General features: G+C 41.7%; 2 protein-coding genes across 4 annotated transcripts in view; one reads left to right on the top strand and one right to left on the bottom strand.

Annotated features, from left to right (window-relative positions):
- Positions 1–2,298: 2,298 nt before the first annotated feature.
- On the top strand, positions 2,299–20,432 carry uba6 (ubiquitin like modifier activating enzyme 6). Of its 2 annotated transcripts, none has more exons than XM_074630163.1 (32): positions 2,299–2,383; positions 3,746–3,825; positions 5,130–5,224; positions 6,210–6,238; positions 6,360–6,454; positions 6,612–6,723; positions 7,700–7,780; positions 7,923–8,045; positions 8,196–8,319; positions 9,044–9,147; positions 9,261–9,323; positions 9,815–9,891; positions 10,384–10,450; positions 10,606–10,749; positions 10,949–11,095; positions 11,188–11,268; positions 11,394–11,471; positions 11,694–11,875; positions 12,522–12,627; positions 12,776–12,865; positions 12,968–13,048; positions 13,166–13,294; positions 14,002–14,053; positions 14,183–14,246; positions 14,336–14,405; positions 14,498–14,569; positions 14,660–14,783; positions 15,357–15,550; positions 16,835–16,962; positions 17,228–17,315; positions 17,445–17,539; positions 18,520–20,432. In XM_074630163.1, the coding sequence occupies exons 2-32, from the start codon at positions 3,785–3,787 to the stop codon at positions 18,659–18,661; spliced, it is 3,078 nt and encodes a 1,025-aa protein (XP_074486264.1). In that variant the 5' UTR covers positions 2,299–2,383; positions 3,746–3,784; the 3' UTR covers positions 18,662–20,432. The 2 variants fall into 2 exon arrangements, with proteins under 2 accessions (XP_074486264.1, XP_074486265.1); XM_074630164.1 differs by lacking the exon at positions 2,299–2,383 and adding an exon at positions 3,479–3,622.
- polq (polymerase (DNA directed), theta) overlaps positions 20,203–26,365 on the bottom strand; it is a 20,405-nt gene continuing 14,242 nt past the window's right edge. Inside the window, exons 23-35 of one of the 2 annotated variants that reach the window (XM_074630161.1) lie at positions 25,360–25,567; positions 25,055–25,248; positions 24,832–24,966; positions 24,530–24,704; positions 24,127–24,250; positions 23,595–23,695; positions 23,421–23,503; positions 23,237–23,338; positions 23,051–23,162; positions 22,096–22,220; positions 21,863–21,998; positions 21,640–21,746; positions 20,203–21,246 (exon numbers count right to left, since the gene is read on the bottom strand). In XM_074630161.1, coding sequence (XP_074486262.1) covers positions 21,133–21,246; positions 21,640–21,746; positions 21,863–21,998; positions 22,096–22,220; positions 23,051–23,162; positions 23,237–23,338; positions 23,421–23,503; positions 23,595–23,695; positions 24,127–24,250; positions 24,530–24,704; positions 24,832–24,966; positions 25,055–25,248; positions 25,360–25,567 — 1,716 coding nt within the window. In that variant the 3' untranslated portion in view covers positions 20,203–21,132. Of the gene's footprint in view, positions 21,247–21,639; positions 21,747–21,862; positions 21,999–22,095; positions 22,221–23,050; positions 23,163–23,236; positions 23,339–23,420; positions 23,504–23,594; positions 23,696–24,126; positions 24,251–24,529; positions 24,705–24,831; positions 24,967–25,054; positions 25,249–25,359; positions 25,568–26,365 lie in introns of those variants that run through there. The other variant, XM_074630162.1, reaches the window with a different exon arrangement.

Here is a 26,365-nt window from a genome sequence, read left to right as displayed (position 1 = left end):
AGTTGAGGGATGCTGTCAAAACAAATCAAAATGTCACTGACAAAATCATTGAGTCAAATCTTTGTCCAGCTTCAGGATTAAGTGAAATTTCAGAACATTTTCACTCCAGGCCAATCTGAATTTAAAAGATATACAGTATATATATATGTGTATATATATATATAGACCACTTTTTTTTCTGTAAACTGCTAAGGAAACCCCATTATAGCCAATCTACCATCCATCCTCTGAATGCTCTAGGTATATAGATTGTGGTTGTAAAGTTTCATGAGGCTGTGATTATCCTAGAGGTCACAACAGGTAATTTTATACAGTGAGGTCACGTTTAAAAAAAATGGGCTCACTATAATGAAATGGCTACTATGGGGACTAACATCATCACACATGAATACAATTTGGCTCATTGGATCCACAAGACTCTCAGCTTTCCAGTCATACCCAATTTACGTAATTACAAGACTGTTTAGGGACCCCAGTATGCAGAAATAGATATTAGAATAGGCGAAAATAACACATTTATACTGCATTCATAAAACTGCATGGATTTGCCCTAAACTGCATGTGATGATCATAAAGTGGGCATGTCTATAAAGAGGAGACTCGTGGGTACCCATAGACCCCATTTTCACATATCTGGAGGTCAGAGGTCAAGGGACCCCTGTGACTATGGCCATGTCAGTTTTACCCTCGCCAAAGCTTAACCTAACTTCTGAGCATTATTTAGCCGACAAGCTAGCATGACTGGTATCAATTTAGGTTTTCTAGTTTCATATGATACGAGACAGTACCTTCACTCTAGCTCTAAATAAGCCTGCTACAGCCTCTGGGACACAATGAAGTCGGCCGAGCACTCAAGGAGTTGAAGAGGTTAAATCATCTCCCAGAGTGGGAGTCAGTATGTAAATGTTTCACTCAGCGGTTGACCTTTGTTTCTTTAAACAGTGGAAGACCCAAATGCTGTTTTCTATTTTTCTGTTCTGTCTCTCTGGCTGGGACTGGTTCAGCAATCTGTCTTTACTTTCTCAACTGGAGCTGAGTTTCATACAATGGAATAAATAAAAGAAAATTAAAAAAGTGACCAAAATAATAATATGACAATATAAATATTACCTGGTTCTCCTTCATAGCACAGCTGCATATTGAGCACCTTAATGGGTTTGAACTTTGCCCCCTTTTTGTTCTGCTGATCAATGTCCGGATCTAATGGAAGTCTGATGAGGATGAAAATAAGACATAAGAAATTACGTTAAGATTCACATAGGTTCTAAAATCAATAAAGTCAGGGAGAGAAGAAAGAGAGAGATGCCACATTTACATTTTATGTTTGATTAATGCTCTTATCCAAATAATCTTTAACCTGCTACAAATGGAGCTTACTATTCATCATACCTTTTTTGTTCCGCATGGCTTACATTAATTAATCCTCCTCTTCTTCCCTGTGAGAGAATGTCCATGTTGTTGACAATTTGGTTGTGCTGTTCATTGATGGTAACCAGCGTAACCATTAGCTACTGCTAATATAGTACATGAGTTCTGTATTATAACAAATTAGGATCTACAACTCTTATTCTTACCATCTTTATGAAAATATTCATGCCTAAAGTTACAATACCCCCTAGAGGCAAAACCATAAAACAGTCAAGTTAATTTTCTTCCAGTCAAACTTTATGCATTATCTGAAAAAAACAGCCCACCTCCCTCATCCCCTCACCCCTTCCACCCCAACCAAACTCCTCTAAATGTGGATTTATTTGAACATCTTTCAACGCAAGTAAATAGTCTGTGGCCTTTTCATCTTTAAAATAACTTGTCACACACTTCATCTGACAGAATAGCTTTCAAAAAACAACAGCACACTTCTGAAAGACCTTCTCCAGCATAAAAACTAGGTTATCATTCACATCTGATTAAACTTATGTTAATAAATTAATAAATTAATCAGCTATCTGTTATCCCCCATAGCTCCCTACCCGTAACTTGGACTCGGGTCAGACTCAAATCACAAATTTGATGACTTTAGACTCAACTTGACAACTAACCTGTACATTGTAACAGGTTATACCCCCAACATTTTTTTCTTTAGTTCCTTCTTGATATATATATAACATGTAATAACGCCCCTATAGAATATTTTAATTTTTTGGGGCCGATGAGTAACTATGTGAAAATAGTTTTCTTGCTGATTTATATTCTAAAAATGTAATAATTGATATTTAATATTTCAATAATGACAATAGAAGATCATTTTTAAGACATATATGGTGGCAACACTTCCAAAATAAATGACCTCTTGGTCATGTGACATGTAGTAACCCGGAAGCACTCCTGGTGTTTTAACCAGTCACAACCATTCATTCAGCTCGAGCTCGTCGCGCAGTGACAGGTAGCTACGCATGACTATTTCTCTCATTTTTACAATATTCACAACGCAGTTTTAACAATATTGATTTGTAGAATGATAATAAACAAAACAGCTGTCTTACATTGGGGGTGATATGTAGTATAACGTTTATATCATCACTTTTTAACGAGTTTTATGACGAGTGTCCTCGTCAGCCGGCACCAGGCAGCACTCAGGAGCTAGCTAGCTAGCTGTAGCTAGCTGCTAACGTTGAGCTTTCCTTCATTAATGAGGTTGTTATGGTAGCTAACTGCCGTAATCTTTGACCGTTAGAAGACGTCACGTCAACACAGTCTCTTTTACATGTGTGCACGCGACTTGACAGTTGCCAGGTCAACAACATTGTCCTGACAACAGGCAGTTAGCCGGCATTGAGAGTAAGGATGGGATTTCCGGCTCTTTTTAGTGAGCCAGATCATTTGAGCTCAGCTAACCAAGGAGAGCCGGCTCTTTCGGCTCCGAAACGGCTTTTCATTTTACCACTTCTTCCTTTTATAATTCATTGTTTTGACCTATTATTAGTATGTGTGCACATATATCACTTAAATTATTCAATATAATTATACTAAACCTTATAATTTCCTGAATATCATAATTTTACATGCTGCTTCGTTTTCGACTGTCACTCATCTTGTCTGCTATTCGTGCACCGCAACGCACAGCACTGCAACGCACAGCACTGCAACGCAACACGCCACACCGCAACGCACAGCACTGCAACGCAACACGCCACACCGCACTTCAACGCAACGCTACGCAGCGCAACGCTACGCAGCGCAACGCTACGCAGCGCGAAGCAACGACCGCAACACACCGCAACGCACCGCAATGCACTGCATCCCACGCACTGCAACTAACTAACGCACTGCACCGCACTTCAACGCATCGCACCGCACTCCTCTCTCTTTCTCTTCTCCTCTCCCTCCTGCTCTGTACCTGTAGACCGTCAGCACGCTGCGCACCCACCGCCCCTCCCTTGATGGTATGATCCTTGTCTGTCATCACCTGATTGGTCGCAGGGACGTCATTAACACAACATTCAGTCACAGTCAGTGCATGGAGTGCCCGTGGCATGGAGAAGATAGTCCTATCATTCTGCCTTGAATTAATAAAAAAAAACCAAAAAAACAGCTCTTTGACTGGAGCTGACTCTTATCGTTCACTTAAAAGAGCCGGCTCAATGAACCGGCTCGTTCGCGACCGACACATCACTAATTGAGAGTAAGTTAGCCATGTTAGCTAACCTACAGCAGGGCGTTGGTGTGTTTTAGATTATTACCGGTAACAACCTCAATGTTTTATAGCTTTGGTCATCACTGTTAGTACTTTTATATGTTTTTATAGGTAGAGCCAGTTGAATTCCCTCCTCTTCCCCTCCCCAGCATGGCTGCAGACTCGATGGAGATTGACGACTCTCTTTACAGGTAAGTCTAGTAACCAAGCAGGGGCTGAAATTCACCTGTTTCTCCTCACCTGCACACTGTGGTCACGGGTCACTGGACATTTCTACAGGCCACTCATGTTTATTGTCTGCCACTTCTGAAATCTAGGTTTTAAAATTGTAAACACTGAGTCAGTGGTACCAGACTGTAGAATTATGGAATATATCATGTAACCTTTAATCCATGACTGTATTTGGTAACACTTAATTTTACAGGTCTGCAGATTTCATGGTAATTAGGTGATATATATATATATATATATTTTTTTTTTATAATATGTTTATTGGGTTTTCTTATTTTCACAAACACAATAAGAATAATTATAAAAAACAACAACAACAAACAAACAAACACTGGTACAGCTTAGATCAAAAAGTGTATATAGGAGGTCATAGGAAATGGTCCATTGTGCCGGGAAGTCACAGGATATATGAGTTCATGTTCAAGAGACTCCTTGTGAGATAATGGAGGAGAGATCAGGTCCAATATAATTCAGATAGGGATGCCAAATATTGTGGAACTGATCTACTTTGGTATGTAAAATATTTGTAAGATATTCCAAAGGGACCATCTCAAATATGACTTTACGCCAGCCTTGAACAGAGGGTTTCTTATCACTAATCCACTGTAATAATATATTTTTTTCTAGCAGCAAATGTAAGAATGTTATATAACCTTTTGTTGGCTGCAGTAGTTATATCTGTACTTGGGATTTCTAAACTCAAAGACATTGGATTCATTTCTAAATCCTTATCAAATATCTTTTCAATTTCACATAATATTTCAGACCAGTACTTCTGTACTACCTATTTCAGTTTTACATTTGAGACACAGAGCAGAAAGTGAGGGAATTAGGGGATAATTAGCAAGTAACCTATTTAAAATTTCTTTGGAATTACTGCCAAATTACCCCAATATTGACCTCAAAATTTATTGAAATAATAATTTAATAATTCTATACTAAAATAGCATATAATGGTTAAAATAGGTAATTTGGCAGTAATTCCAAAGAAATTTCAAATAGGTTACCTGGTAATCATCACCTAATTACTGTAAAATGAGGTGTTACCATATATTTAATTTAGGCTTTAGAATTGCTTTTTAAAAATAATATCTCTTAATATAAGGAACAATTTCATTCCCTGCTAGTAACCCTTTTTCCCTTTACTAAAGCACTTAAAACTACAGATAACGTTACAAGACAGCAATTAACATACATTTTATACTACATACTTGATCTCTCCATAATGTCCCCTCACCTCTTCCTTCCTTTTCTCTTTGTCCAGCCGCCAGCGATATGTGCTGGGAGACAGCGCTATGCACCAGATGGCCCAGTCCTCAGTCTTTCTCAGTGGAATGGGAGGACTGGGAATTGAGATAGGTAGGTTAAATGTTACATTATTTCACAGCAGCACTGTGATATATTCAATGCTACACCACTACACCACTGCTACACACTCCACTCTGACCAGCTGCCTCACTGAAATTGAGCCATGAATGAAAACTAACTTCCTCAAACTCAACTGTGATAAATCAGACATGATCATTATCGGTCCCTAATCACTCACCAAAACTGCTCACCATCGACAACTCCACTCTGTCTCCCTCCCCTCACATTCGCAATCTCTGAGTCATTTTCGACAGCAACCTCTCCTTTGAACATCACATCAATCACATCATCAGGACTGCCTTTTTCCACCTTAAAAACGTAGCTCAAATCTGCCTGTCACTCTCCTTCTCTGCTGCCAAAACTGATCCATGCCTTCATCACATCCAGAATCGACAATTTTTTACGGCTCATCATCCAAAGTCCTGAATAAACTCCAGTACATCCAGAACTCTGCTCACCCATTCCCATTCCCGCTCCCGTGATCACATCACCCCTGTCCCCCAGAACCTCCACAGGCTCCCACAACAGATCCAATTCAAAGTCCTTCTCCTCACTCAAAAAGCCCACCATAACCAGGCCCCCTCCTACCTCACCGACCTGCTCCACCACCACCACACTCCTTCCCGCTCCCTCCGCTCCTCTGATGCGAACCTCCTGTCTCCACAACTCGACCAAGCACCGGACCTGGGCATTTGCCATAGCTGCCTCCTCCCCAAACACATCAGAGACTGCACCAAACTGTCCATGTTCAAATCACTAATCAAAACTCACTTTTTAAGAACTGCTTTTAATCTATGATTAATGTTGTGTTTTTATATTATGATGTTCTTTTCTATGATCATATTTACTGTGTAAAGTGTCTTTGAGTCTCATGAAAAGCGCTGTATAAAAAGAAATGTATTATTATTTATTATTATTATGATCTACATCACCAATTCTGGTTTGACACTAAGCATTTTGATTTCTGGTTTCACAGCAAAGAATATTGTCCTGGCTGGTGTGAAGGTATGTGCTCTCATTATATATCATGATTGTCCAATACAGTGACAACATATAGGCCTAATGTCTTGAGAATTTATCTTTCTGTGGCCTTATGTTGTGTATCTGTGTGCATGTGTGTGTACAGGCAGTCACCCTTCATGACATAAAGCAGTGTGAAACCTGGGATCTGGGCTCCAACTTCTTTATCCGCAAAGAGGATGTGTTGAGCCAGAGGAGAAGGTAATGCAAATTCACACAACAATGCTGGACTGTTTCCTCTTAACCTCTGACTTAACTCACAATCTGAAATATTACAAACTCACTTTTCCTGTAATACACATACAAGCGCTTCTATTCTATCTCAATCCATTTGCCTCTCTTTTACGTTCTACCACAGGGTGGAGGCAGTGTGCCCTCGGGTCGCGGAGCTGAACCCGTATGTCCATGTCGACATGTCTTCCTCTGCTCTGGACGACAACACTGATCTCAGCTTTCTCGTAAAGTATCAGGTAAGGCATTGCTTTTCAGAATTTGTAGTTACTTTCACGGAGAACAGAGGGTGTTTATCGGCTTGGATTCATAGCAGTTAACAATAATTTCCAATAGAGACAAGGTGTCATGGCGAAAAAAGTTTCAAAATGTTAATAAAAACTTCTCAAACCACTCTTTCAGCATGATCCCTTTCACAGCTGTCAATGCAAATGCTCAGTTCTTCCAAACTGTCATATTTTTTACCAACATATGGGTAAACCGGGTAAACACTGCTCCTCTCTCAGGCTGTGATAAAACATTCAGGGGTTGATGTATTCTAGTCGCTGACTGGCTCATGGGTTGTCTGCATTACCTGTTTACTTGTTCATTAAAGATAGGGTTGGTAAATATTTTAGAAACATTTTTTGTTATATTAGTTGAAATTCTCATTACGTCCCGACAGCAATCAGTGAATCAAATGCTCTGACAAAACAAAGAAAAAAATCTGGTGGCTGTTGCAGCACTGTAATAAGCCCGTGTAATGATTGGACCGGCTACCTACCTGTCTACCTGTGTGTACTCTGTCCGTGCACTCATTGCGCATCACTGGGGTCTTCCACAAGCTGCTAGGTTAACAGCTATGAGTACTAACAATAGCCATGTTTGTTGTTTACATTCATCATGATGTGTTTATGTTTTGTTTTGGGGGAGTAGCTTTGGAGGGAAGCCTGAAGGGACGGACTGTCAGTGTTGCTGACTTGGCGACTTTCTCGCTAGATTTAAGGACTTTTGGAGCTAGTGCTGCTATCTACTTTCATTGGAAAAGAGTTGGAAAAATTGGGCTGGGTTTTTCGGTTGGATCATTTTTCAAAGTCTAGTGTACCCTTGGTTTCTCAAGATCACCCACTCTGCCTTTAATGGAACAACTAATAATGATCTCATTGTCATTTGTATTTAGATCACAGATAACTAAGATAAGACCTGCATTGTTTTGTGCTCTGCTCTCTCCTCCAGTGTGTGGTTCTGACTGAAGCCAGATTGAGCCTCCAGAAGAGAGTGAATGAGTTCTGCCACTCACAACGACCTCCCATTAGAGTAAGTCTACAGTCCCCGTAGTGGTTATACATTACAGAGCATTAGCTGCACCATGTCTTACATATGGAGAACACACAAACGGTCAATTATTAACCAAACCTTTTGCCTGTGAATTAACAGTTTGACCTTATGTCCTTTCCAGTTCATTGGCTGTGATGCATATGGCATCTGTGTGCGGGTGTTTTGCGATTTCGGAGACGAGTTTGAGGTGTCCGATCCCACAGGAGAGGAGCCCAAGGAGATTTTCATCCAAAGTATCACTCAGGTAGTCTGAACACTTCAGACATTTTTTTTAAATTTGTAAATGTGACAATGAGCTCCATCTCTGTGTGTTGACTTTGGAAATATGAGCCCACAAAAGACAGTGTCTTCTCCAAAAAAACATTTGATCTCCTTTTGAATTTGGACCCTTCAGGACAATCCTGGGGTGGTAACCTGCATGGACAACCAACCACACGGCCTGCAGACAGGCCAGAGTGTTGTCTTCAGAGAGGTCAATGGCATGGTGGAAGTCAACGCCACCTCACGGCCGGTTTCAGGTATTATTTCTACATTGACGATAATAAGTTCAGCATATTTTATGTTTTCAGAGTCAGAACCAGAAATACTTAATTGATCCCCAGGGGGCGTTACAGTTGCTCTAATATAAACGTATAGTATGTACCGTATCATGTAAATTCTGTATATAATGCTACAATATAAATACAATATATGTAAAGAAATATAAATAAGTACTAAAGTTAAAAATGAGAAATATGAAATATGTACAAATATTTGCATTAAGACGTGCAATATTTAACGAATAACCACAGTGCAAATAAGTAAATAAAAAATGCTTATAAGTAATTAAAAAATGCTGAGAAGGGGGATATATTAAGTGTGTTAAATATAAATGCCAGAATGGTATAAATAAGAATTGAATAAGTAATATTTCTTGAAATGTAGAGTAAATTAAATACAGTTTTAATGACAGTGTTGCACAGTTTTTACTGTAAGTTTACTATTATTAATTCTGCAACACCAGCATACCCGATGAATCATTTAGAATATGGTTAATACTTATAAAACAAATTATTTTTTCCATAACATACTGGGTCTATTTTTGTCACATTTTAAACTATTCCAGGAGCAGATTTGGTGAGATGTTTTCTGTATAAAATGACATAATAGTGCATAAATCTAATCTAATACATTTCTGTCTGTTTTTGTATACATTTGGTGTGTGTGTGTTGTGTGAATGTGTGAATGTGTGTGTGGTATTAGTCCTTTCCCCTCACAGTTTTGCAATAGGAGACACATCCCAACTACAACCATATGCACACGGAGGTTTCTTTGTTCTGGTGAAAACCCCAAAGACATACAGATTTGTAAGTTGACTAGTTGTCGTATCAATCAGAAATAACAAAAAAATGCATACATGTCTAAATAAACATATTCTTTGTGTGTATGTCCCTGCTTTTTATCCACGTATGTATTTCAGGAAACGATAGAGCAACAGTTGTGTGACCCTCAGGTCCTGACCCCAGACTTGAGTAAACCAGAGGTGAGAGTTTAAAAATATTCTTGGAGACTGCATCACAAAGCAAGATTAATGGGCCGGTTAGCCAGCCAACTTTGGGTTTAACCCAGTTCTACAGCAAAGCTAGCTCACTTTACAAAGGAGCCTCAGCAAAAAGCATAACCTTTGCAGCATAACCTACTCCAGAGCAGTTTGGATTGGATCAAAACTACTAATCAATCAGCTTTCAGGATCCCTACATGGCCAAAAACGCTGCCTTCACATTATATTAACAAGTAAAGGAGCACGTGCGTACAGACCAGTTAAATCACTTCTTAGTATCCTTGTGTGCTTATTATTTTTTCCTGGGTAAACAGTTCATGTCAGTTTTGGTGTCGCCAGACATCTCAAAGACTGTCTTACTAAGTCAGTCTTGCTCTATGATACTTACTGTTGTTTACAAAAGCCTTGTAATGTTTGTTTATGTTTAACCGTGCAGTTTCCTCACAATCCCTTCTTTTAAATCTACCCATCAGGCCCCACTACAGATCCATGCAGCCATGTTGGCTTTGGACGCCTTTCAGGAGCAGAACAGTAAACTTCCCAACACTGGGTAAACAAAATATATCTCTGCTTTTTACTGTGTAGATCTTATCTGCTGCTTAACTTTCTGTATTCCAACAGTACCTGAGGATATCATTTGTCCTGGCTGTGGATTTCAGTTTGTGAAGTTGTTGAAATTAGGGCTGTCAGTCAATCAAAATATTTAATTTGCTCGATTGTCCATAGTTAATCTCGATTAATCACACATTTGTCAAGTATTTAATACTCTTATTAACATGGGAGTGGGCAAATATGCTTGCTTTATGCAAATGTATGTATATTGGAAATCAATTCACAACATTAAACGATGACAAATATAGTCCAGAAACCCTCACAGGTACTGCATTTAGCATAAACAATATGCTCAAATCATAACATGGCAAACTCAAGCCCAACAGGCAACAACAGCTGTCAGTGTGCTGACACGTTATTAGAGAATTAACTTTGACAGCGCAAGTGGAAATGTGACACATTCTGAGCAGTTTTACCTTCATGCCACCAGGTGTTTACAGGATGCTGAGGTTTTACTGAAGCTAACCGAGGAAGTGAATGCAACTCTCAGGAACAAAGTGAGTGCTTTTTGTATCCCTCATTCTTTGATATTTTTTTTTTAAACCTGCAGAGGTGCACATATATCCTCTGAGACAGACGATTGCATGCACACAGATGCCCTAACATCTCTCTATCTCTCTTTTCCCCTTCCTTTCTTCCTCTTTCCTTCCAGGCTTCTGTGAACACTGAGTTGGTGCGCTGTCTGTCGAGAACAGCGAGGGGAAATCTTCCTCCGTTAGCAGCAGCTGTCGGAGGTCTAGCCAGCCAGGAAGTTCTTAAGGCCATCACAGGGAAGTTTGCGCCACTGCAGCAATGGGTAGGTTACTCATTTTGAACTGTAGACCTCCTTTTCAGAAGGGAAATGGTGCTTATTGATAGTTCAATAGCTCAATCTATACCCCTGAGCTATTAGCTTAAATAGGGTTTAATACATTTTGTTCACCGTTTTTGCATCTATTTCAAAATGTTCCCTTATTTGTTAACTTCATCTCCTTCTCTGTTTCTCCTGTGTTTAGTTTTATCTTGATGCCATCGAGGTAGTCAGGCCACTTCAGTCTGTTTCTCCTGAGGAGTTTTTCCCAAGGGGCGATCGGTATGACGGATTACGAGCTTGCATTGGCGATTCAATGTGTCTAGAACTGCACAAGCTCAGGGTGTTCATGGTAAGGATTACGCAGTGCATACAATGCCTCTTTTATATTGAATTATTTTAAGGTTTGTGTTCAAATGAACCCGACAATGTCTTCTCTTCCAGGTGGGCTGTGGTGCCATAGGCTGTGAAATGCTGAAAAACTTTGCCCTGCTTGGGGTGGGATTGGCCAACAGCTCAGGAGAGGTGGGTGTTCTTCCTGCGTTTCATCTCGTCTGTTTGGCTGCACTTCTTTATGTATTGCAATATATTTCATAGCTCGACGATATGTATTTCGTGAAACTTTGTGCTCTGCATCTGTCAATTCTCAGGTGTGCATCACAGACCCAGACCTTATAGAAAAGTCCAACCTCAATCGGCAGTTTCTCTTCAGACCACATCATATACAGGTGAACCTTTAAAGCAATATAAACTCACCTTTACTAGTTGCAATGTGTGAAATTGTGCCTCTTCTGCTGTGCAGCTGTAGGAAAATGGAAAAATATTGGATCAGACTGGCAGATGCTTATACTAAAGCTCCAGGACTACAATCAGAGTTAAAAAGAAACTTGATCAGAGTCAACCACACGCATCACATTTACTCACTTTTTTCTGGTTGTCCCGTATCTCAGAAACCGAAGAGTACCACAGCAGCAGAAGCCACTCGCGATATCAACCCAGAAATGCAGGTGGATGCTCACCTCAACAAGGTGTGTCCTGCTACTGAGAGCATCTACAGCGACTCCTTCTACTGCCGCCTGAACCTAGTGGTCACCGCGCTGGACAACGTGGAGGCTCGGAGATATGTAGACAGGTTGGTGCAAATATTAAAGTGACACAATCAATACTCTCTAAGGGGCCGCTCACGTCTGAGAAAGTCAAAACAAAGAAATTGATTTCCAGCACCGTAAATCCCTCACAGTAACTTTACTGCTCGATGTAAGTCTGTCAGTTTGGCTAACATTTCAACCGGATGTTGTGACGTTTTTGGACGGAAAGGGTGAAGCAAGTAAAATAGTTTGTGGGACAGATCATAAAGCTCTGGGTAGTCCTGCACTAAAATGATTAAATTGTCCTCCATATATCTACCGCAGACTGATATTTACAGAAGAAAGAAAAGTTATCTGCCCGCTATGATTGTTATTTCCTCGTCACATGACAAAAGTTGAACTATTTGTATCTCGGGGCGCAGCCATCGCACCCTGAAAAATAGGCGCTTGGGAACGCTTGATCGTGTGTGACGGTGTGTCGCTCTCACGTTTGAGCGCGTCTACATTGACAACAATAAAAAACGCGTCATGCGAACGGCCTCAAAACATTCAGTTGATAGTAACTTTCCCCTTAGCAGCGGCGTTGGTTTGATTTTCACTGACTGAACCCATCCCTCACCATAAACCCAGAAAGAGCATGCTTGGAGGAGTTTTGGCCAACAACTGATATTGTATTTATTTCATTTTCAGCCGCTGTTTATCCAATCAGAAAGCTCTTCTGGACTCTGGCACCATGGGAACGAAAGGACACACAGAAATCATTGTGCCAAATTTGACAGAGTCCTACAATAGCCATGTGAGTATGTGTGACAGTTTGTTCGTGTGTGGCCATCTTTGTGTTTTTTTACTCTAGTTTATTCCCTGAATTATCTCAGACCTGCTTCATAGATGCAGACCTTAGTCTTTACGGTGCTCTTAAATATATCCTTTGCTTTGCTCACCAGAGGGACCCCCCAGAAGAGGAGATCCCATTCTGTACTCTCAAGTCTTTCCCTTCTGTCATAGAGCACACCATTCAATGGGCCAGAGACAAGGTCAGCCTGCTTAACACCCAACAAGTGATCGTTGTTATCATTTTTGACAGTATGTGTCAGTGTAATGTCCTAATTTTAAACTTTTTCTTTGGGTTCATCTAGTTTGAGAACCTGTTTGCCCACAAGCCCTCTATTTACAACTCGTTCTGGCAGACCCACTCCTCGCCTGAAGTGGTGCTACAGGTAAGACTGGGTTGTTCTAACTTATTATAAATACTTTGTTTTGGTCTCTTCCAGAAATGTAATACTTTTGAAAAAACACAGTTTTTAAAGATATTTTGTGTGTGTGTGTGTTTGTAGAGGATGCAGGCGGGGGAAAGTCTGGAGGGGTCGTTCCAGGTCATTAAACTGCTAAGCAAACGGCCTAGCCAGTGGGAGCAGTGCATCACCATTGCCCGTCTGAAATTCGAAAAGTATTTCAAGAGAAAGGTAACAAGTCTCTTCCTGAAAATACATGTTCATTTAATAGATTGTTCGTATATGTGTGTTGGTGCAAGCTCCACAATATGATATGCATGTGTTTTAGGGCTGTCAAAGTTAGTTTTCTTAAATGCAACTTGCGGTTTTTAGGTTGTAGCGGGCTCAGTTTTAAAGCTAGAGTGAAGATACTGGCATCATATGAAACTAGAAAACCTAATGAATCCATTGGTACCAACCATGTCATACTAGTTTATTGCGAAGGAGGTTAAATTATACTAAATTTTGTTGAGGAAAAACACACTGACACACTGACAGCTGTCACATTTCCACTTGCGCTGTCAAAGTTAACGCGCTAATAACGTGTCAGCACACTGACAGCTCTTGTTGCCTGTTGGGCTTGAGTTTGCCATGTTATGATTTGAGCATATTCTTTATGCTAAATGCAGTACCTGTGAGGGTTTCTGGACAATATGTGTCATTGTTTTGTGTTGTTAATTGATTTCCAATAATAAATATATACATACATTTGCATAAAGCAAGCATATTTTCCGACTCCCATGTTGATAAAAGTATTAAATACTTGACAAATCTCCCTTTAAGGTACATTTTGAACAGATAAAAAATGTGCAATTAATTTGCGATTAATTGTGATTAAATATTTTAATCAATTGACAGCCCTAATGTGTTTACATGTTACTGATTTTGTTTTTATGTAGGCCCTACAACTGTTGCACGCTTTCCCCCTGGACACAAGGTTAAAAGATGGAAGTAAGTTTTTCTCAAACACACGTATACCTATAAAGTAACCAAATTATTTCAATAATTTAATATGCAGAACTAAAGTATGAATTGTACTTAAAAGCAAAGAATATAGTGAATTCTTCTTCCCTTCCTTAGGTTTGTTTTGGCAGTCCCCAAAAAGACCTCCAGCACCTTCTGATTTTGACTTGAAAGACTCTTTGTGAGTACGCTCTTATGTTGCAGTTCAAGCCTTTCTTGTGTTGTATGTTTCATATCTAAGCTTGCCAAACCCTTCTCTTTCCCCATCAGGCACTTCTCGTTCATTGTCAGCACTGCCCGACTCTTCGCAGGGATTTATAACATCCCTTACTCAGAAAAGGTAGGTCACGTACTTACACGCATACTGTACGCTCTCTCAAACACACTCACTTACATACTCACTGACTGCCTGAACTTTTCCTTCTTTCTCAGGATCTCTCTGAAGAGGCGGTGACCAGGGTTCTCTCAGATGTCAGGATTCCCGAGTACAGGCCCTCACAGAAAGTGAGCTTCTCCATTGATCTGGTTCTCGAGCTTCTATCTGAAAGTAAAAAATCCTAATCTTGTTGATTGTTGTGGATCTGTTCCTTCCAGAGTATAGAGACAGATGAGGCAGCAAGGAAGCCTGATTCAGCGAAGATGCCTCTAAGCAGTGAAGAGGAGAGGGAGGCCATCTCACAGCTGGAGGAGGCCATCGCTACGGACAGTGCCACAGCAGGTTTGCAATTAAAGAACAACACAACAAAGTCACAACAAATAGGGGCCGTTCACATGCTGCGTTTTTTGCACCCACAAATCCAATATTGTCGATGCCGCCGCTGCGCAAACGTTCCCAAGCGCCTATTTTTCCGGGTGCGACCAGGGAGTGAAAGCTGCGCCCTGATTAAAAGTAGTTCAACTTTTGGCACCGCATGTCATGTGATGAGGAACGACCAATCACAGCTGGCAGATATCTTTCCGTTCTTCCATAAATATCAGTGTAGAGTAAATGTGGAGGAGAACATTTAGTGCAGGGCTGACTTACCCAGAGCCCCCAGCGCCTGACCAACGCACCTCGCGTTTTCCAGGCAGTGAAAGACCCTGCATGTGTCCCGGCCCATACTCAACAGGCAGATTTGGAAACGGACACTCAAAATGACTAAATTGTACTAGTGGTATTCAGTTGTATCCAACAGGGTGAATAATTAGGGCACTTTTCCCATCCTATTAAGTGGGCAAGCCTATATTACAAACCTTCTCCTGTAAACCCCCTTCTAATATTTAGTGATAATGTCTCTGCTTTCACATGTAGAGAGGTTACAAGTGAGTCCGCTCCAGTTTGAAAAGGATGATGACAGCAACGCCCACATGGACTTTGTCACATCAGCATCTTCTCTCAGAGCCAGGATGTACTCCATCGAGCCAGCCGACAGACTCAAGACGAAACGAATCGCTGGCAAGATCATCCCTGCTATCGCCACGGCAACAGCTGCTGTGGCTGGACTGGTGAGAAATGTTTGAAATGTTACCATATTGATGGTTTAACCTGATGCCATTGTTTTGCAACACTTATAGATTTTGGTATTCAGCATTACTGCTTGATAATATGATTATCAGTATTTTTGTCTATTTGTTCAAACTTGACGATGCAACTGACCCCAATGCCTAACCCTGATGGTGGTGTAGTGTAGTTCTTTTGGGTTGTGTCAGACCGAGCCCCATGGGTCAAGGTCCGGCCACAGGACGCTCTCTGGCGAGCCCTCCTCCCTGGTGTGGCTCCAGGTTTCTCTGTTGTTTTGTCAAAGGTAGCAGACAGGGCTGAGGTTAGTTGACAGCCGGCATCGCAGGCTGGTTCTAGGGACGTAAAACGTCACCTCTCTTGGTACCAGAACACCTTAGGCCAAAGGTCGATGATCAACTTTGCGGTCGTATCATCAGATATGCAGCGTTGGACACTGAAGAGAGGATCAGGTGGCGGGAGAGACTTCATCAAACTGTGACCTTCAGCACGCACAGGGATGGTTTTGCAGTTGAATGTGAAGCGGTTGGGATGAGAGTCTTAGGCCATGGTTCTCTTATGGAAAAACAGTGGATTTCTCCCTCCAGGTTGAGAGTGGTTTGCTGCCTTAAGTGAAGGAGTTCAAGCATCTCCGGGTCTTGTTGACGAGTGAGGGTAATATCGCAGCATGAGATCAACAGGTGGATTGGTGTGACATCTGCAGTAATGCGGGCGTTGTACTGAACTGCTTTCTGATTTACCAGTTGGTCTACATTCCAACCCTCTCATGGTCATGAGCTTTGGTTAGTGACTGAAAGAAGGAGATCACGTATACAAGCGGCTGAAATGAGTTTCCTCCGTAGAGTGGAAGATAGGGTAAGGAAGCTCAGACATCGGAGTAGAGACGCTGCTCCTTCGCATCAAAAGGAGCCAGTTGAGGTGGTTCAGGCGTCTGATCAGGATGCCTCCTGGTCGACATCCTTTGGAGGCTTTATGGCCACGTCCAACTGGTAGGAGACCCTGGGGTAGACCCAGAACACGCTGGAGAGATAATATATTTCATTGGGCTTGGGAACACCTCAGGATCCCCCAGGAGGAGCTGAAAAACGTTGCTGCGGAGACGTTTGGATAACCTTGTGTAGTCTCCTGCTGCCCCCATGACCCCGGCCTGGGATACGCAGCAGAGGATGGATGGATGAATGGATGTTGAAAAGTGTGGTTGACAAATTAATTCCATTGTTCAATACTAATAATATATCCATAATTTTGCGTTATTGTTTTGATGCATTCAGGTGGCCCTGGAGTTGGTCAAGGTGGTTGGAGGCTACGAATTTGAATCTTTCAAAAACTGCTTCTTTAACTTGGCCATCCCTGTAGTGGTGCTCACCGAGCCGGCCCCGGTCAAACAGTCACTCATCAGGTAAGGGCATGTGCACAATTTCTCAATCTCACCGTCTCTCACACTACTTAAAAGTGATAAAACATCTTTAATGGTTATCCTGGCATGATGTTTTGACCACATGCACTGAAAATGTCTATTACAATTATGGCCACACTTTACTATTACTGCACCACCACAGTAGCAAAGTGATCATTTCAGCTAAAAGATGGCACCAAATACAGAACCTTTCATTTATTATTATTACAATGTAATGTAGTGACAACCTGAATGACGTCTTTCCCAGGAACGACATTTACTTCTCCATCTGGGACTGTTGGACTATCTGTGGTCACGAGGACTTCACTCTTTCTGACTTCATGAATGCAGTGAGGGTGAGAGACCATTTTGATGCATTAGCAATTCAGATACCACATTATCGTATTTCCCCTGAGGTCTGTCATTGCTTCTTTGTAGTTTATCTTTGTCTGGTTTTTTTTTCACAACTTGTTGTTTTATTTCAGGAAAAGTATGGAATTGAACCCACAATGGTCGTCCATGGAGTGAAGATGCTCTATGTGCCTGTGATGCCTGGACACTCAAAGAGACTCAAACTAACGCAAGTGTTTCCTGATTCTCCCATTTTTTTGTGACCCCTGATGAATACTGTTCCTCTTCTGTTCACCCTCTCCCAAAATAGAAATCAGTTACAAAACAGAACTTTGAAGGTTATAGTAAAGGTCCAGACACACCAAGCCGACATCAGAGAAGTAGCGGCGATGAAGGCCAAGTGCGTCGCTTTTGTCATGGCTGACAAGTTGCATTCGAACACACTGCAAAGACTACAGCCGACGGCCAGTTGGCACGTACGTTCTGCGTCTGCCTGAGAGGCAATAACTCTCCCTACCAGCAGGCGGCGGTAGTCTGTATTTATCATTCAAAAAAGGAAACCGGAAAACCGAGGATGGCGGATATCCAAGCCGTTGTTCTGATACGTACATGAAACAAAGCATCGTTTGCCGAACATTTTCACACCACTCTCACTCACCACTTAGCCTCATTCCAGATGGCCATGTTGTGAAAATATCTGTGTATTGGAATGATCAGATGAGATGAAGATGAAAAATGAGAAGAGCCTTCTGTGTTTTTCCTCTCGACTTTACTCGTTCAAAGACTAGTGTGCTTGCTTTCCTCACCTCCGTTTCTCTTCTCGTGCACTGATTCGTTTAAGCTGAACAGCCGATCAGAGTGATTTATTTCGCCGCCTGGCTCCGCCGCCGATTCAACATGCTGAATCGGCAAAAAAGCCTCCGACACAGGCAGACTAGAGCCGACGGTGCGGGACACACCGTAAAACTAGGCCGACAGACGCTCACCGACGGCCCCAAACTGTCCGATGGTCGACCGCCAGCTTGGTGTGTCAGGGCCTTAAGTCTGTTGCTCGCTCAAAGACACTTCAGCAGGGTGGACGCTTTCTGTCATTTCGAGCATCAAAACATGCTCTTTCTCATCACTACACCACCCTGTTGACTTTTGCTTGAGTGTCTGTATTGTCGGAGGTCAACAGATGCACTTAACATTGCCTCTGACTCTCTCCAGGATGCAGAAGCTGATCAAGCCATCAGTGGACCGCCGCTACGTCGACCTCACCGTGTCATTCGCTCCGGAGGCAGACGGAGACGAAGACCTGCCCGGTCCTCCCGTCAGGTACTTCTTCGGCCGCAACGGAGAGACGCCCTGACACCTTCCTAGATGTCGTCCTCAAACCTCTTGTGTCCTTACTTCCCTTCTTTCATGTAAATTGTTGTACCCCAATAACCTGGGCCATGGCCGAGAGCTTTCCTTCAGGATGACAGCTCCTGGCCCCAACACCAGCCCCCCCTGTACGTAACGGAGCAAGAGAAGGCCTGTCGTGGTCTCGATCTTTCTTGCCCCAGATCTAGCCAACACGAGGCTGCTTGAGTAGCACTTAACTGTACCTGTGTACATATATTTTCTCTGTTCTGTTTTCTACTCTGGTGAAATGCACAGCTCCGCCTGTGTCGATGCCTTAATTGATTAATAACCTTTTTCTGTTTGTGGCAGTGAGTCTGACTAAAAAACGATGTTTACAGAAAGCTGCATACTCTCAAAACACAACCCCATCGGTCTCATTTCTGTTGTAAGTCTGCTAGGCCCTAAAGGGGGGCAGTGGTAGGACTGTTGAAGTGGATTTGTAGTTGGTAGGCATCACATCTTCTTCCTCAGAGTCCTCTCATTGGCTTTTAAATTATTGCCAACCACAGAATTTGACCGACGTTGGTCATCTCCCTTTATAGAAACAGGTCCAGCCAATATTTGTTGTATAATTTGGAGGTGCAAAAGGTCAGTGGACAACGGCAAAATCACCTAAGATGCTGATTATCATTGTGTCTGCAGATGATTGTTCTCTTTTATGATCACTTTGACTGCCTCATAAAAAACACATTTATAACACAGAGGATGAGTATTAACCCAAACATTATAGAGCAACACAATGACAGCATCTAGACGTGCTTCATCACAGGTTAATGCACGTCAATTATTTGGGATGTCACCGTCCTGTTGACGAGCGCCAACGTTTCAGAAAAGCAGCAATTTTATCACATTGCTCCCCAGTTAACTGACGTGCATCAAATAACGCAGCAGATGTGCATTACGCTTAACTTTATGGGTAAATCACCCACTAAAAGTAGCTGTGAGTCTTGCCTATCATGTTAAATACTTAGGTAAAGACAGCATTGACATCAGTTAAACACATTTGGGTAAACAATATGTTCTTCATTGTATTAATGGCATGAGTTCAGTGGCTGTTTCACACACAGAAAAAGCCAGACATGAAACATCTGTACCACCATCTGGGATCACACTCCTGTTTGTTTTTTTCTAACAAATCTGTGCTGTTCACAATTTATTTGTTGCATTTGTTTATGGATGTGTGTCCATGACATGTATTTATTTACTTGTTACTCATTTTGCCACTTTTTTGTGTCAAACTGAGCCCGTGTTGATGAGCTCTGTGGAGTCATGGTGCACTGGTTAATTGTGAATCAACAATGAACAAAAGTCATCCTAAAAGTACATCATCCTTCTATTTGGGTTCAGTTGAAGGTTATGAAAGGGGTCTTGGCTTAAATTGGCAATAAAGTCAATGTAGTTTTGAATTGAATCATTTAAAAATATTTCGTTTTGAGGTTATTGAGATCCACCTGAAGATACTAACAGGTTATCGTTTGTGTCAATTAAGACTAAAGTCACACAAAATGCATCCTCGACCACGTTTTATTTTTCTCCCCATAATCAGAGGTGGTGAATTTCACTTTGCACAGAAAATGTCATATCATATTGACAACACTTCTTGTGCAGTGAATGTCATAAGTGTAAAACAAAACCGTGTTAATGTGTGACCATGATAATGATGTATGTTCCTGTGACAGACAACTCAACCAACGGTCCAATAAAATGTGAGATTTCAGGATGTCCTCAAGGCTAAAGCTGCTCGGTGTCTTTGTTTTACATGCATCACAGTAGAGCTGAAACGATTAGTTGTTCGATGGAGAAATAATCTGCAACTATTTTGATAATTGTTTCAGTCATTTTTTTTCAAGTAAAAATAGTGGAAAAAAGGCAAAAAACATTTTCCAGTTCCAGCTTCTCATGAGAGGATTTGCTGCTTTTCTTTGTAAACTGAATATCTTTGGGTTTGGGACGTTTTGTTGAATGAAGCAAGACATTTGCACACATCATCTTGGGCTCTTGGAGGTTGTAACGGCCATTTTCTTCCCACAATTTTGACATTTCATAGAGTAAACAATTCACGAAAAAAAAAACAATTAGCACATTAAGCGATAATAGACAAACATTGAGTTATTAAATTACATAGAATATCATCTTGCAGAAAAATCTCATGGCAAGTATTGGGTTATTAGTAAATAAAATGCTATACTTTTTACAAAAATGTATAATTTGTTACACTGTACGCCGGTAAATATAAATATAAATACATTCAATAGTTCATTTAGAGCTCATATGCAATCATATGCATGTATTTATCTTGCATTTCATTATTGTTAATGCAGTGATTAAAAAAATACTGATTTCTGTACAAATGGTACAGTAGTATTAACATATTACAGAACATTAAGCAATAAGTGCATATATTTTATGTAGACATTAAACATCAAAATATTCACATTATATATCGAGGTCCTGCAAGTTGCCCCAGCTGGTTCCCACCTTGACTTTGGCCTTGAGCTTTACGTACAGCTTTACTGCTGACTCCATCTCCCTCTTGACTATCTGAGCAACCTGACAGAAAGACAAAGAATTACGTATATATGTGGTCTTTTTCAGAATGTGTTAACCTGTGTCTCCACACTACAAAAAACTTGTAAGATATAGTCTACATTAAAGGTTCAGTGTGTAGGATTTGGCGATGAGGATCTATCAAAAGTTGTGTTAATCCGTTAAAGAAATGAGTTGCGTTAAAACGAATTTGCGTTAACACATTATTATTGCGTTAACTTTGACAGCCATACTATCAATACATACAACTGTAACTAACCTGCTTTTTCGGCCCAGAAATATCAAATCACACACAGAGTTATAACTTCTACTCAGCACCATCCTTCCTGTAAACTACTCTATAATATTTACCAAATACTACTGATGATTTGGCAACCCAAATAACAAGGTTCATACCTGTATGAGGTCTTCCTCTGTGGTTTCATAGATGAGCTCATCATGCAGCTGCAGGACAAAGTAGGCTCCTCTGAGTTGAGGCGTCCCAGCCCTGCGGTGATTGGTGTCTGTATAACGGACGTCATTAGACATGATTAACCTACAGACTTTGAAATGATATAGTGGTTATCTCTTTCTGCATGTATGTGTACATACACAGTATGGGAATAGAAGTGTAAGTCACCTGAGTGTGCGTGCTGGTGAGAGAGTGGAGCTGCAGGATATGTTTTGCGTAGTCGTTTCTGGATGTTCACGGTGGCGAGCTTAACGATGTCTGCTGCTGAACCCTGTACAGTTGTGTTCACTGCCTGCCGCTCTGCCTGAAGAGACACAGAAGTTAAGGAATAGATGAAAGATCACGCTTGAATTTTACATTGTACTGTTTATAAATAAATTCTGCTGGACGAGCATGCTTACATGTGCTTTGATGTGCGTGTTGGCGTTAGTGATCCCAGGTAGGTATCTCCTACGGCCCATCAGAGTCTGAACGTAGCCGTTCTTAATACAGTTCTTCACAGTTTCTTTAAGGAAAACATTGATCCCTGAAACACAAGACAGGACACGGATGTTCATTTTGTCTTCCCAGTACTTCTGTTGTTTCCTTGATTATACCCTCTTTTATAAATTTACATGTGCTTTGATATCTAGTTTTCAGACCAAAAATAAAAACAATACTTACAATTGCATTATGAGGAATCACTTGTGTTTATTACACGGCTTTGTTGAATACTTGATTCTGATTGGTTCAATCACAGCATTCTATGGTCTGTTATTTCTTTCTAACAGACCGTTGCTATGAGCGCAGTTCTGATGTCAGACTCAGGCGGACCGTACTTGTGTCAAATTATTGATTTCTTAAGTAAGTAGCCGTGTAATAAGTGGGATAATGTACAGCTAGTGGGTCATTGTTGTGAAATAAACCCCTTCAGGGCGTTGCAAGACCCCTGTCAGGGTTTATTTCACAACAATGACCGGCTCACTGTACATTATCCCTTACATGTAGGATTCAGCCAATTAGACTTGTCAGGCTATTAAATAGGTGTTATCAGTCGCTATAAGCACCATAGATGTGGGTTGATAGAGGCCTACTACACCCAATTGTAGGTTTTATCATCTATTCAAATGGTAGATCACCGAAATTAGATGTAAAAGAACACATCATTATAATTATGAGAGGAGCCGAAGTGGAAGTCACCCAGGAGGCTGGGATTCGCATCCCGTGTAAAACCAACAATGAGTGCTTTTAGCGACCAATTACGCCTATTTAATGGCATAATAACAGTCGAACCGGGTGCAGGATTCTACTGCCACCAACTTAATTATGCACACAAACAATAATTTATAATAATGAGAATCAAACAGTGGTGTATACCTTTGTATCTGGCCTTGAAACTCTCTATGTAGCAGGCCGCGTCATTCTCCTCCACTCCCATTTGCTCCCCCAGAGACTTGGCTCCCATCCCATAGATAATGCCATAGCAAATCTGCAAAGACAAACACACCAGTGGTGAGAATGCACGCGTGTCCGTGTCGTCATCTCTTGCCTGCCTAGTCGTACCTGTTTTGCCTGTTGTCTGAGGTTGTCGCTCACAGACTCTTGGTCGATGCTTTTCCACTCGGCGGCGATGCAGCGAAACACGTCTGCTCCTCCATTCAGCACCTGGCGACGCACACAGTTCATCATCTATTTTGCCTGTTTACTGATGTTTGTCGTATATAATGTTTCCTTGCTATTTACTGACTTGCAGAAGGCGTTGATCCTTGGAGAGATGAGACAACACTCTCAACTCCAGCTGAGAATAATCAGCTGCCAAAATCATCCCACCTGCAGCGCAGTACAGAAATACTCAGCTGGTAGAACAGACAGAAAAGGTGACCTGCCACACAAAGCAACTATATCATCATACAGTAGTAACCTGAAAAAGGTACGAAGGCGTGTCTCATGCTGACAGAGAAGGCCGGGCCTTGTTCTGCACGGCCCGCTGAAGCTGAAGGCATCACAGAACGTCTCTTCTTTCTGTAACAAAACAGTACGATCACTAGTTAGACAAACGTTCTATTTAGCTTAACACGTAACCCTTGTCAACTTTGGAAAAAACCCATGGAATTCAGTGCATTCCTACCCACACACAGCATGTAACGAGTCTGTCTGCTATTTTTCCATCAGCGCAATGCATGATGGTACATAGTGCCTGGATAGTGACCATCGTTGTCCACTACTTTTCACAATGCATTGTGGGATACTTTGAGTCCACTATATAGGGTGTAATAATTATCACTATACATTTGGAGAGCACCACAAAATGGCAAACTCACTATATAGCGAGTGATTTCCGACACAGCCCATGCCTCATTTTACTGAGAAAACACTCCTCAAGTACTCCCTCGCGGTCTAACCCCACTCTCGCGTTCATACATTCAGTGCAGTGAACTTTGATGTTGACCTACCCTGTTTTGGTGGTCGTGTGGCAGCGGTCTTGTGAAGGTGGGCTTTCCCCCACCACCGTGGGCAAGGAAATCTCAAAGTCTTTGGGGACATTCTGGATGTTGGGCTCAATGAAGCTCACTCTACCTGACAAAAGAATGAGCTGCATCACCGAATGCTTTAAATTGACTTCAAATACAATTGTATTACATGACGAACACAAAACGGCGTTGCACGTCGTCAGTAAGGGCAGCTGGTTGAGGTTGGGAATTGGGCCTCTATCTCTAAAATTACGTCAAAATCTCAAGCTGGCAGCGTCCCATATCCAGGATATTTTGGCTTCACTTCTGTACAGTGGGAGGAAGTGGAGACACGTTGTCCATCTTTATATACAGTCTATAGTGCATCTGTGTGTATGTGTGTTACCTGTGGCTGTGTGTGTCTGGGCGATGGTGTAAATTCTGTCCATGGCCAGTGTGGTGTGGTATTGCTTCTCCCTCTGCAGGGGGAACACCACTTTAGTCAAGGCGTTGGTGATCCGCCTCCACTCCAGAATAACACCAGGCAACGGGTGCAGCGGGCGGAGCTTCTCCAGAACATCCTGCCAACCATCATTACAATTCAGTGTAAACATAGTGAACAATATTACCTCCCTGACGGTATAAAAAAAACTGTTAAACTACTTGATGGTAGCAGCAAGAGTTTCATGTAAAGCAAAGTAGTCTCACCTTGGTGGTGCTGAACTGCTTTCCAAGTCGTACTCTGCCGCCGCCGCCGCCTCTCCTGGTGTAGCCAAGAGTCTTCTTACTTTTCGGTCCACCCACGTCACCGTTTGGAGGCAGGTGTAGCTCTAAAAACAACACCTACAGTACAGCAGCTTGGTAAGTTTTACTACACTTTGTTGTACTTTACTGAGTATTTTGGAATTGGGTTGTAGAAGATGTGTCGGACCTGTGCTATGTCGTCGATGCTGGTGAGGGAGAAGCTGTGTCCGGCCAGATTGTAAGCCTGAGACTCCAGCGCTGTGAGCTTGGCTTGCATCACATGTTTTTGTCTTTCACACTCTTGGACGCTGAAGCCAACTCCATTCAACTCCAACAGAGCCAAAGACACCTGGGAGGGCATCTCGACGCTCCTGAATACGTCTGTTACGTGCACACAGAAACATTACAACAATGTTTAAATCACCATGTTTACTACAGGTCTTACCACCGTAAGGAATACGGTATGACTGTCTGTTAGAGTGCTCTTTATACCGAGCATGCCGTCCTTCTCTAGCAGGCCAGTGAGATGGTTCATGACGGAGTGTAAGAGCACACTCTTGGTCGCCGCCCTGACACGAGGACAGTGTGCATGTGCGTTCCCAAGTCCGTCCAGCAGAGGTAACTCTTCAGGACAGTAGACCGTCACCATGTTGGGTAGAGTCCTCTCCTCGCTGCCAGGGTCCACCAGCCAGCACGCAACCTATGGCAGACATTCAAAACAGTCACTTTGCTGCATTATGAAGTCTGTTCCTGACACTGTATCAAGGGTTCTTACTCAAACAATAAATATTTTGTCCTTTTCTGGTAAATGTTCTCCTTTAAAGCCCCTAAAAAAATGAGTGAACATTGGTGCATACATTGCTGTCTTCCACAGTGTCACTTTAAATACTATCTCAAAGTCAGAAATAGAGGTGGACCGATAGTGGATTTTTAAAGGCAGATATAATAACGATAGTTTGGGCTACTTTTGCATATGCTGTTTTCAATCTTTCTTTTTTTCACTCTGAATTTAATAATACGTAAGAGAACATCCTAAAGTGTGATTTGATGGATTACATCATTGGAACTGTTTCTATTTATTTGCAATGGGCGTTGTGTTGTTCTGTGGTTTACAGTATGACTGGCCAGGATTACTTCTGTTTCACGTCTCGTACATTGTTAAATACCACTCTTGCAAACCATTAATGTTGATGCATATTTCCGGGATAAGGAGGATCCTTTAAGTGTGTGATCTCATTTCATGAATGGATGGTTACGTGGCTGGATTATTTGGAAGAGAGAACACCATATTGGTACAGTAAGCAAGTTGAAGTAGCAGTTGAATGATTTCTTTTCCTCCCTGTCTGCCTGTCTTGTTTCTGGGACAGAAAGCTGATACTGTTGCGTTATATATTTGAGAGATAACCTTTTTTCTCCCCCTCTGCCTTGACTTTGTGAATAGAGCCTCCATGCAAAACGGTGATGTACGTCCCCGTGTGACTGGTGGCGGCTGTGAACT

The sequence above is a fragment of the Sebastes fasciatus genome, chromosome 3 (genome assembly GCF_043250625.1).
Source record: "Sebastes fasciatus isolate fSebFas1 chromosome 3, fSebFas1.pri, whole genome shotgun sequence".
In the NCBI taxonomy this organism is placed as follows: Eukaryota; Metazoa; Chordata; class Actinopteri; order Perciformes; family Sebastidae; genus Sebastes; species Sebastes fasciatus.
The sequence above is the reverse complement of the archived record's forward strand: the minus strand, read 5'-3'. Positions and strand labels throughout refer to the sequence as shown.